Genomic DNA, 15,011 nt, shown 5'->3' on the forward strand with positions numbered 1-15,011 from the left:
TGTGACACAGTGATAAGGCATGAGCCCTGAACCACTCAGGCTAGTTCTGATCTTGAGTGACTTGGGGAGGCATTTTATTCTGTTACTTCCAGTTTCCTAACTTACAATATGGGGATAACAACATGGACCTCATGGGACTCACATTAAAATTAACCAGATAATATATATAAAGTGATGGTATTCAATAATGGAAGTTCCTCTCATTATTATTATCTTCCAGACTTGTGGCCTGATAGTTTATCAGCTGTGGAGCATGTATGAAATAATAGCTTTATGAAATAATAACCTTCTTTCGTTGCCCAAGAATCAATGTCACTTAGCCAAATCTTAGACATTGCAGACCTAGAAAGGCCAGTGACGGTAACCAAGGAAATGTTTGCCTGGGCTCTCAGCAAATAGGTCATCCATCATGAGTTTACCTTTTCCTTTTCCTTAAGTCACTGGTGAAAATGTTGAACAAGCCAGGATGAGCAAAAAGCCCACCAAAGGCCACTTTCTGGATTGCCAATGACCACTCTTCTTCCTCATCTGATAACCCGGCTTGCCTGTCACCCTCTGTTTCAGCACCAAGTTACAGATCCCTAGTTCTCAGCCTTAGAGCTCAGCCATAGTCATGTTCTTTCTCAATCGTCACTCTACACCTGTCACCTCAACTCTCCGGAATGCCTGTCCTCCTCTTCCCACCTGGACAAAACACTTTCATTCCTTAGGCCCAGGCTAAACGCTGCCCCCTCCGTGAAGCCTCACCCAGCTCTGAAGGGCTGAGTGGTCACTCCCTCAGCTACTACAATACAAAGTGATGGTGTTCAATAATGGAAGTTCCTCTCACTATTATTATCTTCCAGACTTGTGGCCTGATAATTTATCAGCTGTGGAGCATGTATCTGATTGCAATACACATGCAATATTCATCCTCGCCATTCTGATCCTGAGCACTGGGTTATGCCTTACTTAGGGCTTTAATCCAAATTGTATTCACAATGATGACTTTTCATTCAGGAAATATTTCTGGAATAAATGTCATTAAGGGACTTTAACTCTCTAGGTCATTTTCTATATAAGGTAATTAAAATATATTTCCTTTCATGCTAATTTTCCCATTTTATTTTACTAGACTTATTTTCCTAGGGGTTAATACTTTTTTGCATTGATTTTACAACTGGGATATGATTTATCTATCAGCATTTTTTAAATCTACATCTATTTTACAATTATGGCCTCCCTCACAAAGTGGTCATGATCTCACCAAGTTGAGTTTTTCTGAATCAAATTTTGCAGATGTAAATTATATTACTATTTATTTCTTCAATCAGTCTTTTAACTTTCACTGTGTTCATTTTTTTTTATTGCTTCAGTTCATGTTAATGATCTTTACTACTACTCACAATTTGGAAAAAGAATGATGGTTTGCTATTCAAAAATTTTTAAAGAATTATCACAAGAAATAGTGTCCGTAGGGAGCTGTGTACTTACTATGGTTGCCAAAAATAGATCAAAGAACAAAGAAGTCCTTAAAGTCACAATGGAGCTTTAGGTCATGACATCCTGTTTAGGCTCAAGACATTTTCTATAATCTGTTAGCTAGTACTTAGAAGATGGGAAGGTGGTTGTCTTTCCAGCTAGTCTGAGAGCCACTCAAAGACAGAGTCTGTGTCATTCACCTCTAGTTTTCCAGCACCTGGCAAGAATGAATGAATGAATATATACATAAATCCACAAGCAGAACATGAGAAATCTGATCTGATTTCTTACTGAAGGCCACTACACTATGCCTACCTATATAAGGCATAGTGGTTTCTGAAGCCCCTTTCCCTGAGTTCATATCTTAGCTTTACCATTTTCCTGGGACAAGTTATACCATTTCTCGATGCTTCAGTATATCCTCCTGGAAGCGAGGGTAATAAAAGATTCTGCATCACAAGGTGGCTGCAAGGATTAAAGGAGCTAATATATGTAAAGCACTTAGGATGGTAGCTCACATGTAATTATTGCCACACTTCTATTAACTATTTCAGTCATAAGTCTCATCTACCTTTCTAATTATACCGAGGGGTGTTTATGTTCCCTGTTATAGAGAGCTCATGATTCCATTTGCCATCCTTTCCTTTTTAATGATTCTAATCTTCGTTTCTTATATGGAATTGATATCTACATCCATTACAGCTTCCACCCCACTGTCCGTGGCTCTAACTTTCTGAGATATATAGAATAAAGTCTCTTACATTTGACTGGCCTTCAAACTTGACAGCTGTCCATTGAGCACTTACTAGTTTCCAAGCATCAGTATGAAGATTAACCAGCCATAAATCCTGACATTAAGTATTTTAAAGTATAGACAGAAAAGAAGTGGGAAAGATGCTATTTGGTTCTTTCATAGATCTTTTCTTCCTTTGAATCCAAGGTTTTCTTGATACACTGTTGGCAAGCCAAAATCCAACTTACAAACTTAATTCACAAACATTCATGAGTTTGAACATACAAACATAATATAACGGCTACATAATAGAAATTGTGTGATATTAGTACATGAACACACAAATAGATTAATAGAACTGAAATAAAAAAATCCAGAAGCAAACCCTAAGTATGACAGTTTAGCCTATAATAACGGTAGTATTGTAAACCAGTGAGGAAAAGATGCAATTTTAAAAAGAAGGTATTAGGATAACTGGAGGGTCATTCAGAAAAATGAGACATTGGGTTCATTCCTCACACCATACATCAAGATCAATTCTGATGAACTGGAGATTAAAATGCAAAAAAAACAATCCTACAACTATTAGAAGAAAACATAGGTGACTTTTCTCTTTAAACTTAAAGTGGGTAAATTTTATTCTGACTAAACTCTGGAAGCAAGAAAGAAAAGCTAATGCATTTGCTTATGTTTAAAAAAAAAAAGGCATCTTTTGCATAGCAAAAAAAAAAAAAAAAAACAACCCAGCAAAACACCAAAAGCAAAATCAAAAGACAAGTAACACACTGGGAAAAAATATTTGCAATGTATATGATGGGAAAAGTATTACCATTCCTAATGTGTAAAGAGGTTCTAAAAATAAAGATTAACAATCCTATAGGAAAATGGGCCAAAGATAAGAAAAGCTCATGGAAAAAAGAAGTGCTAATAGCCTTAATCATGTGAAAAGCTTCTCAACCTACTTCTTAATAAGAGAAACGCAAATTAAAACTACTCTGAAAACCATTTCTCATCTGTCAGATTGGAAAAACTCCAAATATTTCACAACATACTTTGTTCATTGACGGTGAGGAAACAGGCAGCTTCACCATTCCTGGTGGGAAAAATACTACTCTAGAAGGATATTTGATGTCTAGCAAAATTACACATGTATTTGCCTTTTTATCTCACAATTTCCCTTTTAGGAAACTATTCAAACAATAATCCAGAAAAATATGAAAAATTGTATGCATGAGATGATTCATTACAGCACCAAGCACCAGAATAAACTATGAAATGTGCATGCATTGGAGCACCATGCGGCTATGAAAAAGCAATGAGGAATACCTCTATACACCATTGTAATCTTCAGAAAAAAATTTATATAGTGAAAAAAATCACAGCAGTGAAAAGTATACTAGCATACTTCTATTTATCTAAGAAAAAGAGATGTAAGTATATGCACATTTCCATTTTTTAAAAGGGTAAAATAAAACAAACAAGGTGTTTATGTTAGAGGTACTAAAGAAACAGGATAAAAAGGACAGTAATAGCAAATAGATTTTTCTGAATACACTTTCTTTTCTAGATTTGGTCTTGGAATTATGCAAATATTTACATAGCTGTAAGAATTAAACATGAAAAAAGCAATTCCTAAAAATCAAAAGCAAAATAAAAGAAATGAACCTATTTATTTGGTTAGTAGAATAATGCACAGAGAGGAACTATTCTAGTTTAAATCACAGTGATTTGACTTTACATTTCCAGTGGAATATAACCTAAAAGCAGAAAGAAATGCCAAAAAGAAAATTTAAACTGTTTTTAGTAATCATATCATTGGTGATAGTGTTCAGGGACAGTTATATGCATGCTAAGGAATAAAACAAATAAGTAATTATGTTGATGTCATTGAGAACCAGAATTTTTGGCATCAGAGAAAGGAAACAGAGCTGTAAGATTGATGAAATTAAGTACAAATCCTGTAGTGGGTTTCCCTGGTGGTCCAGTGGTTAAGAATCTGCCTGCCAGTGCAGGGAACACAGGTTCAATCCCAGGTCCGGGAAGATCCCACACGCAGTGAGGCAACTAAGCCTGTGTGCCAGAGCTACTGAAGCCGGCGCCCTAGAGCCTGTGCTCTGCGACAAAAGAAGCCACCACAATGAGAAGCCCGCTCACCGCAACTAGAGAGCAGGCCCCTGCTCTCTGCAGCAAGAGAAAGCCCTCATGCAGAAATGAAAGCCCCATGCAGCCACACACACACACACACACACACACACAAAGCCTGTAGTACTAAATTTGATTCAGAGAGATCATCATGAACATTGAAAGTGTTTTCTTTAAACAAAAAGAATGTATCTAGCTCTAACCACTGAAAAGACCCAGAAATATGGACCAACTCAGTAGCAATGAATGCCTGTAGTGCCCAGACCTAGACTGTGATTTTTAAATACCACTTCTCACTAAAAGAAAGCTGAGCTCCTTAGAAAAAATGGCTGGTTACAAGTCTGGAGCAAGAAATGCATAGAGGGAACATTTCTGATGCCAGAGAAGTCATTAAAGAGGCAAAAGGACTCTTTCCTGAGGAACGAATGTCAATAGGCTCCCAATGGCCAAAGGTGAAAAAACTGCAAATCAATTAGGGTATTATATAAAATGAATTGAAACACATCAAATATGTTTAAAACTCAGTTCATAACAGTACTCAAAAACCTAATTGGCTCCCTCTAAAAGATTGTAGAGAATCAACTCATTATTTTGCAAACTGTAATAGAATTATTTATTCTGACTTTTCCTAATGAACTGTGTTGTATTTCCAGGCAACCAAAGAATGGATGACTATAAATGTCTATTTATGAAAGTTATTCCAGCTAATAAACAAAGAAGGAAAAATAAAATTAAAATATCACCATTTTCCAACCCTTAATGAATTACTTGATCTAGACACTAATCAGCAGTAACTGCTAACATCACAAACAGGGAGACAGCAAGACATTAGATACCCGGTGATGAAAGCGCGCACATATTGCCTTTGAAATATTCTTGCTACAAAACTGAACCTACACCTCCAGGTCTAACTAGCAATTTAGAAGAAATATACAGAACAGGAGTGTTAGATGACATCAGGGAAATGCAATCAGAAAAACCTAGACTGTGGGAGTCTCCACAGGACAAATAACCTGGTCTTTTTAAAAATAAGTACAGGGAGAAAAAAAGAAATGGAGAAAGAAATCCAGTGGATTAATAGAGACTTATAAGACATTAATCAACTGGATCTTGATTCAAGCAAATTGTAAAACAAAGTAAAAACTGCTGAGAGAATTGGCGGAAATGTGAACACTGACTGGATAATTGATGGTATTAGGGAATTCTGTTCAACACTTTTAGGACTGAAATAGTATTGTGATCATGTTTCTCTCAAAAAGTTCTTATCTATTTTAGATGCATATTGAAACATTTTTTGATGATATAATATCTGGGATTTGCTTCAAAAAGCCAGAGTTAGGGAGAATTGGGTATGAATAGAGATTAAAACCAAATTGCCCATGAGTTAACAATGTTGATATTGGGTGATGGATGGAAGGGGATTTATTATACCATTCTTTCTGTTTGGGGATATGTTTGAAATTGCCCATAATCAAGAAGCTTTTTAAAAAAAATTCCATTTATGATAAGGTATTTGGAATATAGAGTACAGTATCCTAGACATTATGTTACATGTTTTAGAGGACATTTGAACCTAGGTTCCAAATTCCCTTCCTATATGAGAGACAACATCATGTGTGATACTTGGACCCATGGAACTTGAAAGGAGGCATATGTGACCTGTCCCTGACCCCTGGAAGCATGTGCCTATAACCTAGGTTTAGCCAACTGTATGAGCTCATGCAGTACTTTGAATTTTGGTGACTGTCACCAAGACACAAGCAATGGGACTGGCTTATAGCAGGACTATAATACTCTGTACAAATTAAAGTGTGCTTAAAAAAATAAAGCACTATATGAAATGTATGGTTGTATATTTATGGGACATAGATATATCTGCATGTATAATAATAATAGATATGATCATGTTTTGTATAGAGCACTTTATAGTTTACAAAGTATTTGAATTGATTTCTTGTTATCTTTATTGTTAAAATAATGATTATAATAATGAGATAATAAACCATAAGAAGGAATTAACATTTTTTGGCCAATATAAATATTTTTAATTGTATAACACTATTAGGATAGTAATATCTGGCTTGCCTATAGCACTTGATTGCTAGGTACATTAAATAGGATAATTGTAGGGAAACAGCTTTGAAAATACAGATGTCAAGGAATTTACTGCCTATATTTTCTTCTAGGAGTTTTATGGTTTCAGGTCTTATGTTCAGGTCTTTAATCCATTTTGAGTCAATTTTTGTGTATGGTTACATTTTTGTATTATGTTAGATAATGGTCCAGTTTTGTGATTTTGCATGTGGCTGTCCAGTTTTCCCAATACCATTTATTGAAGACACCATCTTTTGTCTGTTGTATATTCTTGGTTCATTTGTTGTAAATTAATTGAGCATATATGAATGGGCTTATTTCCGGGATCTCTATTCTTTTCCTTTGATTTATTTGTCTGAGTTTATGCCAATACCGTACTGTTTTGATTTACAGTTTTTTAAAGTGCTATTTTGGTTGCATTTCACATAATGTAATATGCAGTATTCAATATATTTGTTATATTGCTATAGTCAGTTCAAAATAGGAGAAGGAAATGGCAACCCACTCCAGTATTCTTGCCTAAAGAATCCCATGGACAGAGGAGCCTGGTGGGCTGCTGTCCATAGGGTCGCACAGAGCCGGACACAACTGAAGCGACTTAGCATGCATGCATGCATTGGAGAAGGAAATGGCAACCCACTCCAGTATTCTTGCCTGGAGAATCCCAGGGACAGAGGAGCCTGGTGGGCTGCCGTCTATGGGGTTGCACAGAGTTGGACATGACTGAAGTGACTTAGCAGCAGCAGTTCAAAATGTTTTAAAATTACTAGTATATTTCTCCTTTGACCTATGCTATTCAGAAATGTTTCACAATTTCCAAAAATATGGCTTCTTCCTATACTTTTTAGGTATAGATTTTTAATTTAATTCCATTGAGATCAAAGAATGTGCTTATATGATGTTACTCCCTTGAAACTGAATTTTGTGGTTGTTAGATGCAGTGTTGCACATATGCCCATTTGATTTAAACTATCAATTATGTTGGTCTATCAATTACTGGGAAAATTTATTAAAATCCTTAACTACATTAGTGATGCTGTTGATGTCTCCTTTAAATTCTACCCATTTTATGTTTTATAAATTAAAGCTGTGCCATTAAGGTACATAGAAACTTATAATTTTCATATATTCCTGATAAACTTAACATACTTTCACCTTGTAGAAATCTACCTTATTTATCCTAAAGCATGGTGCAATAGTATTTTTTTAAACATTAATTTAACTACAGCAACTTTCTTTTGATAGTATTTACCTGCCATGACATTCTCCATCTGTTTACATTTTAACTTATCTGTATTATCATATTTCAGGCTTATAAATAGACTACAGATAAGTTCTAAAATCCAGTCTGCAAATGTTAATCTTAATTTGGCCATGCACATTTACTACATTTACTGATATATTTGGATTATTTCTACCATTTCATATATTTTCTTCTTGAATTACCTGTCTTGTTTCTCTTTCTTACCATTTTCATATCTTGTTTTTTTCCCTCTACTTCTTTAGAAGTTAGACTTTCTATATCTATGATATTCATGGCTTCTCTAGGAATTTTAACAGATTACTTTATCAGAATTTAAAGTCAACTAGGATCTTCTCCATCTTCACAAACAATATAGACATTTTAAGCACTTTATTTATAATCACTCCCTCCCAACTTATTTGCAATTTTCATCATGCACTGTAATTTTGTTTTAATAACGCCACAATACACTACTGGTGTTAATAACTCTATAATACAGTACTAAAGTGTTATTTACCATGAATATTTCTTTACATTTACTCATATATCTGTACTTACTCATATATGAGCTAATTATTAATTTTTTATTTCAGAATTCCTTCTGAGCTCAGGAATACAAGTATCATTCAGATACTTGTGTCTGAAGTATAGTATATCCTTTAAAAACTTTTTAATGAGGATCTGTCAGTAGCAAACTCAGTTTTGTGTCAGAAAATAGCTTCCTTTTACCCTAGTTCTTGAAGGAATTTTTTAATTGAATGTACATGTAAAAGTTGGTTTTTCTCTAGCAATATAGAAGATGTTGTTCCATGGTCTTCTGGGTTCCACTATTACCACTGGAAAGTCTGTTGTTATTCTAATTATCATAAAATTTTAGGTAGTCTCTCTTTTCTGATTGTAAGGTCTCCTCGTCATCTTTGCTTTTCTATGGTTCCATGTCTATGGAACCCTATTCTATGTCTAAGTGTGAATATTTTTGTATTTATTTTACTTTGGACAGGTTGACTTCCTGAATCTGAGAATTGGTGTCTTTCAGCAGTATGGGAACATTTTCAGTCATTTCTCTTCAAATATTGCTGCTGCTTAATCCTCTTTCTATCATCACCATTTGGAATTCTAAGCTATTTGACCCTCCTTCTCATTTCTACATATCTCTCAACCTCTTTCTTTTGTATTTTTTTCCTTGTCTTCCCAGATGATTTTGAATGATTTCTTTAGCACTATTTTCCAGTTTACTTAGCTTTTCCCTTTAATATCTATCTAGCTGTTTAATCCATCCACTAAGCTTTTAATTTCCATTTTTATGTTAGTCATGTTTGAAATTCTATTTTTATCCAAATATGACTGGTCTTTTTATAGTCTCCTGCTTCATACTCATATTTAAATCTCTTTTAAAAGTTACTAAATATACAACTTATATCTTATATCTGATAGATTCAATGCTTGGAGACTTTGTAGATCAAATTTGGCTGTCCAATGCTTTTGCTGGTGTTTGCTCTTGGTTCTTCTTCCATTGTCTGCTTTATGATTAAAAAAAAAAGAAAACAACTTGAAATCACATTCCTTGGAACTCTAGCTAGGAGAAACTTTGTGGCCTGGGTCCTTCTCAGAGAGGATTTGTATACACTTTTGCAGATGCCTAAAAACTTCCAATAACTTTAAGCTAAATTTTCCTCTTGAGATTCTCTCGATTTTAGATGATAGGCACGAGGGAGGGGCTCACAGAGGAGAATTTTTCTTTTCTTCCTGGTCTAAGGTTGAGACAGGCAATCTTCACTGTAATAATGAAAATGTGGGTGGGAGTAGTTCTAGCCCACCTTTACATTCAGGTAATTGGCCTTTGCAGTCCCTGCTTTACGGGAGGTAAGGGGTAGGGGTTATTTTATTAGTCTCTTAATGTTGGTTAAGCCTCGCGCTTTGTGCTTTGTTGTTCAGTCGTGTCTGACTCTTTGTGACCCATGGACTGTAGCCTGCCAGATACCTCTGTCCATGGGGATTTTCCGGGAAAGAATACTGGAGTGGGTTGCCATGCCCTCCTCCAGCTTAAGCCTTAGTCTTTGTGTCCTGTCCTCTGTATACTCCATGAAACTGGGATATCATAAGCTTCAAGTTACCAGGTTCTTCAGATATAATGGACTCAGGCTTTCTCTGGTTCCTACTTTCACATAGGTTTTGGTGTTTGTATTGATTTCCTTGGGTTGTTATAACAAAGCATGGCCAACTGAATTATCTAAAACTACTGAAATGTACTCTCTCACAGTTCTGAAGGCTAGAAGTCTGAAATCAAGTATTGGTAGGCAATGCCCTCCCTAAAGCTCTGGGGAAGGATCCTTCCTTTCCTCGTCTAGCTTCTGGTAGCCACAGCATTCAGTGGCCTGTGGCATCATAACTCCAATCTCTGTCTCCATCTTCACATGGTCATCTTCCCTCTGTGTCTGGGTCCAAAGTCTCCTTCTTTTATAAGGACACCAGTCATACTGGATTAAGGCCCACCCTGACCCAGTATGACCTCATCTTAACCTGATTACATCTGTGAAGGTCCTATTTCCAAATATGATCATATTTAAAGGTACAGAGGGTTAGAATTTCAACATGTTTTAAAGGAGATTCAATTCAACCCATAACAGTTCCTAGCCACTTTTTAATTCCCTGCCAGCTCCTGAATTCTTTCTTATATATTCTAGTATTTTATAGCTATCATCGGTATAATCTTTCTGTCTTCTATTCAGTGTCAGCTCTTATTTCTCACTCTTTTCATTCTGCTTTCCCATAGCAGTTCCCTTCTTTTTTTCCTATTGACTTGTAGACTTAGAAATTGGGGAAAACAAGGCTTATTAGAATTGAGTGCAAAATAAGAATAAGGTTGTAAATGAAGACTCTGTGGACACGATTGTGTAAAGTAGAAGAAAATTACTGCATGGGCACTGTAATACTCTTTGGGGAATGCACAAGGAACATTTATTCCTAGATCACTGTGGTATATCTAACTAGGCTTTTGAATCATAAAGACCCGAGGGTGAATCTTTTCTCTGCCTCTTATAAGTCATATGACTTTGAGAACATATTATGTAAGCTTTTCATTTCACAACTTCCTCATCTGAAAAAGGGGGTATTATGATAACAGCTACTTTTTAGGGTGCTTTGCAGATGGATGATATAAGTAAACTGCCAGAGCAGGTATTGAATATTTGTGCAAATGACTCTGTTTCTATGTGCCAGATGGGTAAGGACTTTTGAATAAGTTGCCTCTGAATAAGTGAGGGGAGGAAAGCAATGTCTCTAACCTTTTTTTTTTTAATCACACGGCATGTGAGATCCTAGTTCTATGACCAAGGATTGAAACCAAGTTAATTCAAATTAACTAGCTTCTGTCCTCAACTCTGCCAGCCAACAAGTTGCTCGGTATCTGCTTTAAAAACCACGTTTCCTTCAACTCCATGACACTTCACCGCTGTCAAACAGGAGGGAACAGACAGAAAAAAAAAAAAAAAACCAGGCAACATTTTGTATTGTATTTTACACCCCCAGCACAAAACCCCCAAATTTTAAACAAGTATTGAAAGCCTCACCCAGGCCTATACTCCAGAACACCTTTATATTAATAATCTAGGCAAGGAAAAGCCAGAAATCTCCCACCACTCTGTGATTGACTCACATATATGTTGGAGGCAGAGTTCACAAATCTAATTCCTTTCCCCATTCCCAGACATTTTTACCCAGAAAGCCTAAGTGACTAGAGGCGGTTCTGCCCGTTCAGCCAATTCCCGGCAGCAGCTTCTAGTGAAAAATATTATGTTTGGGGGCAAGCATTTATCCAGGAGTGTTTGGAAATGAGATGGTGAGGACGCAAATGGTGACTAAATGACTGGTGTAGGGAGAGCAGAGGAATGAGGGCGATTATGCAGGCTCTGTCCTCTATGAATACATTAGCTCCTCAACGAACCCATGTATCTTGACTGCCTCCAAAGCAATTTCTTTGGGTTTCAGTGAATACAGGTGTATGGAAGTGTTCTCTAAGCTCGGCTTCAGACAGGCCGCTCCAGCCTCCAGAACTTAAAGCCCTAGCATTAAGCCTGGGTGACAAGCCAGGCCCATGCAGCCTGCCAGGCCATTATAGTTGTGAGATGCTCATTAGAGATGCCCAGTCTCCAGTCAGGAAAGGGCAGGGGCTGTCCAGCTCCAGTTGACTGCCCAGTGGGTAGTAGGGATGGCTAAGGAGGGTTATCCAAGCTGGAGTCCTTGAGTGGAAATGAGATTGGGAACAGGAGATGGCCAGATACAGACACTGAGGTCAAAGGGGCAAGAGTGGGGTCACTGGTGGGAACCAGGCAGATGCTAGGTGGCCTGCATGGAGGGTTGGCAGTAAGGGGGAACAGCTTGGATGACTGCCTTGAACACAGTAGGTACGAGGGCTGGCCAGGGACTGGCAAGCCTATAGTGCATGTGGGCCAGGCTGCTTAAAGATCCCTGTGGAGAGGACAATGGGGACCACAGTGGGTACAAGCCCAGCTTGCATGTCGCTTTTTTCAAGAGGTGAGAACCACAACCTGGACAGAGAGGTGGTCCTCCCTTTACAGGGCGAGGCCCTTCCTTGCATCCCAGATCACACTTCTGTCAACTGCCAAGGGGTCGATTGTGTCTCTCAGTCATGGGGAAGGCTTCCTTTTGGAGTTACCTTTTCACAGGCCCAGAGAAAGGGGTCAGTGCCTTGGAAACATTCCTATATGATGAGAAAATAAATGGTGCCTAGTGTGGACTCACACCACACATTGAGAGCTGCAAAGGGCCCTGTACTTTGGGGTAGGATGGTGGATATCTCTGGAGAGTGATGTGAGGCATGTACGTGCCTGAGGGTCTGAACCACGTTGGGGGTCAGGAACCTGCACGGCGTGAGCCTGGCTGTGCTTTGCTGTTTATACTCCACGAGTTTATTTCTCTGTGGCACTCTCTTGACAAAGTCTTTAGGAAGGTTCTGTGGGCCACCGTGGAGGAGATGGAGAATAACAGAAACCCCGAGGGGAGGTAACAGTGAAGAGAAGCGGCTCTGAGGGTCCCTCTTATTCATCTCCCTGTTCCTGGAGCTCCCTTTTGCTCACTCCCTGTGAAACCTGCATTTGGTTTCAAAACAGAGGTTTACTTCCTTGATTTGGGAGATCAACTCTCTTATGTTTCCACCTCAGCAAAAACAGTTTCTGATGTTCTTTTCTTCCTGAAAATTCTAGAGGCCCCAACCTGTGTCTCTATCCCATCCCTAGCAGCCCTGATCACATATGCAAGGGCCAAGGTTAGGGACTGGACGTTCAGTATCCGTCCACCACCGTCAGCCCTAAACCAAATTTCTGCACCCCCTGGACTCATTCACCCACTGGGGAGCTGAGCGAAGCCTTCCTGGTGAGAAACCCTGCTCACCCTGATCCCGAGCTCGACATTTTCGCCTCCGTAGACCTCCATGCCTTCGTCCAGCAGGCCGATCTCCTGGAAGTACTGGCGGTCCACGATGAAGCAGCCGATGAGGGCAGGGCTCCTGCAGGGCATGGAGAGATGGAGGGCAGTTAGCAGAGGGGCCGTCTCATGGGGGTCAACAGAACAGGAAGCACAGTGCTGCCTTCCTGCCAGGAGGGTCTGGCCTTCTCCCTTCCTTTGCTGCCAAAATTGGCAGCCTCGTTCTCTGAGTGGCTCCCCCAGGTCCACCCTCACCAACTACTCCAGGGAGCCTTTTCCATTAGGACAGAGGCAGACAGCTCCTGTCCTGTGACCAGGCATTGTTTTTGGTGGTGGTTGCCTGTGTGTCGACCAGAGAAGTAATGCTTAGTCTGCCAGTCTTGACCACATTGTATCTCTGGCTGTCCTGACCCCTGCATTTTGAACTACAAAGCTGGCCTCTGTTGCTACCTGTGTACCCACAACAACTTCCCCATTCTTCACCTTGGTCCTTTTAGAGAGATGAGCTGGGGCTTTGGATAGCATAGTAAATCATTTGGATTTTTATCTGTGGATAAAGGAATGTCAACGAAGAATTTTAAGCAGACAGTGGTAGTAAGCAGATCTGTGTTTATAAAAAGAATACTCTGGCAGCCGTGGGGTGATCGACTGGAGGAGATTGGGTAGAAATCGAGGAATCCGGTTGGGAAGCTTATTGTTATATCCAGGTGAGCAATGATGAAGACCTGGGCTGGAGTACCAGGAATGGAGATAGGGATTGTTTAAAGACATATATGGAGGTAAAATCAGCAGAAGTTTGAGACAGATGAACTCTGAAGGTGAGAAGGAGGAATCTGGATGCCAGCTGGCCTTCTGCTTGGGTGATGATGGGGTGAGGGCCATTGCTAGGTGGATAGAGAAGAAGCTGGTTTTAGAAGAAAGAGGGATTCCATGCTGGGAAAACTGATCTTAAGGTGCCTCTGGGTCACCAGGGGGAGATATCCAACAGGCAGGGCCTGGGTGGCTGGTCTGGGTTGGAATTCAGCAGTGGTCTTAGGCTGGAGCAACGTGCCACACAGCTGGAGAGGCCAGGAACTGAAAGGCCTTTCCTAGTAAGCATGATTGCGGGGCTCATGGCTGTGTGCAGACACCCAGCTCAGACTGTCACGAGGAAATTTACATTAGGTGAATCAGCAAGAGACCGAGTAGGTTGCTTCTCTGCTGAGAGCATCATCTTACACAAATAACATTAAATTGTTCCATTGCACACTGCTACCATGTCTAGCCCCTGTGCAGCATCTTATCAGCTGGTGGCTGAGAAACTGGAGGAGAAGAGAAAGAAAAGGAGAAATGAAGAATACTCAGTGATGAGAAAACTGTCACTCAAGTGCAAATGGACTCATCTTTGAAATTGGAAACTCATCAAGGTGGAGAAACAGCTATTTTGCAGGCCATTTCTTTGGAGAATGCTGATGCAGGAGACTGCTTAGGTAGAGACTGGTGCTTTGGGGTCCCTACCCCTCCTGCTTTCAAATTCAGTCAGTCAGTTCATTTGCTCAGTCGTGTCCAACTCTTTGCGATCCCATGGACTGCAGCGTGCCTGGCCTCCCTGTCCATCACCAACTCCTGGAGTTTACTCAAACTCATGTCCATTGAGTCAGTGATACCATCCAACCATCTCATCCTCTGTCGTCCCCTTCTCAGATTGCAGCCTTTTATTCTGAAAGGACTCAGCTTCCGCATGAAGGCATCCAGGGCAGTCAGTACAACCCAATCCATTGCTCCTTTAGGCTGAGTTCTGGTAGGGGGTACTTGACCTGCCCTTAGAGGCGACTGCTAGGGGAAAGGTTCCCCATTCTGGCTGTGCATCTCGTAAAGAAGTTCCCTAGCCTCCCTGAACCTCTGATTCCATATCTA

At 39.4% G+C, this 15,011-nt stretch overlaps 1 protein-coding gene across 2 annotated transcripts in view; it reads right to left on the minus strand.

Moving 5' to 3' along the window:
- Nucleotides 1-15,011, minus strand: part of GALNT18 (polypeptide N-acetylgalactosaminyltransferase 18) — a 373,443-nt gene that overhangs the window by 113,258 nt on the left and 245,174 nt on the right. For both annotated transcript variants that reach the window (XM_070383928.1, XM_005887188.2), the window contains exon 6: nt 13,083-13,197. In XM_070383928.1, the coding sequence (XP_070240029.1) occupies nt 13,083-13,197 (115 nt within the window). The remainder of the gene's footprint in view (nt 1-13,082; nt 13,198-15,011) is intronic.

Source organism: Bos mutus, chromosome 15, assembly GCF_027580195.1.
Source record: "Bos mutus isolate GX-2022 chromosome 15, NWIPB_WYAK_1.1, whole genome shotgun sequence".
Lineage (NCBI taxonomy): Eukaryota > Metazoa > Chordata > Mammalia > Artiodactyla > Bovidae > Bos > Bos mutus.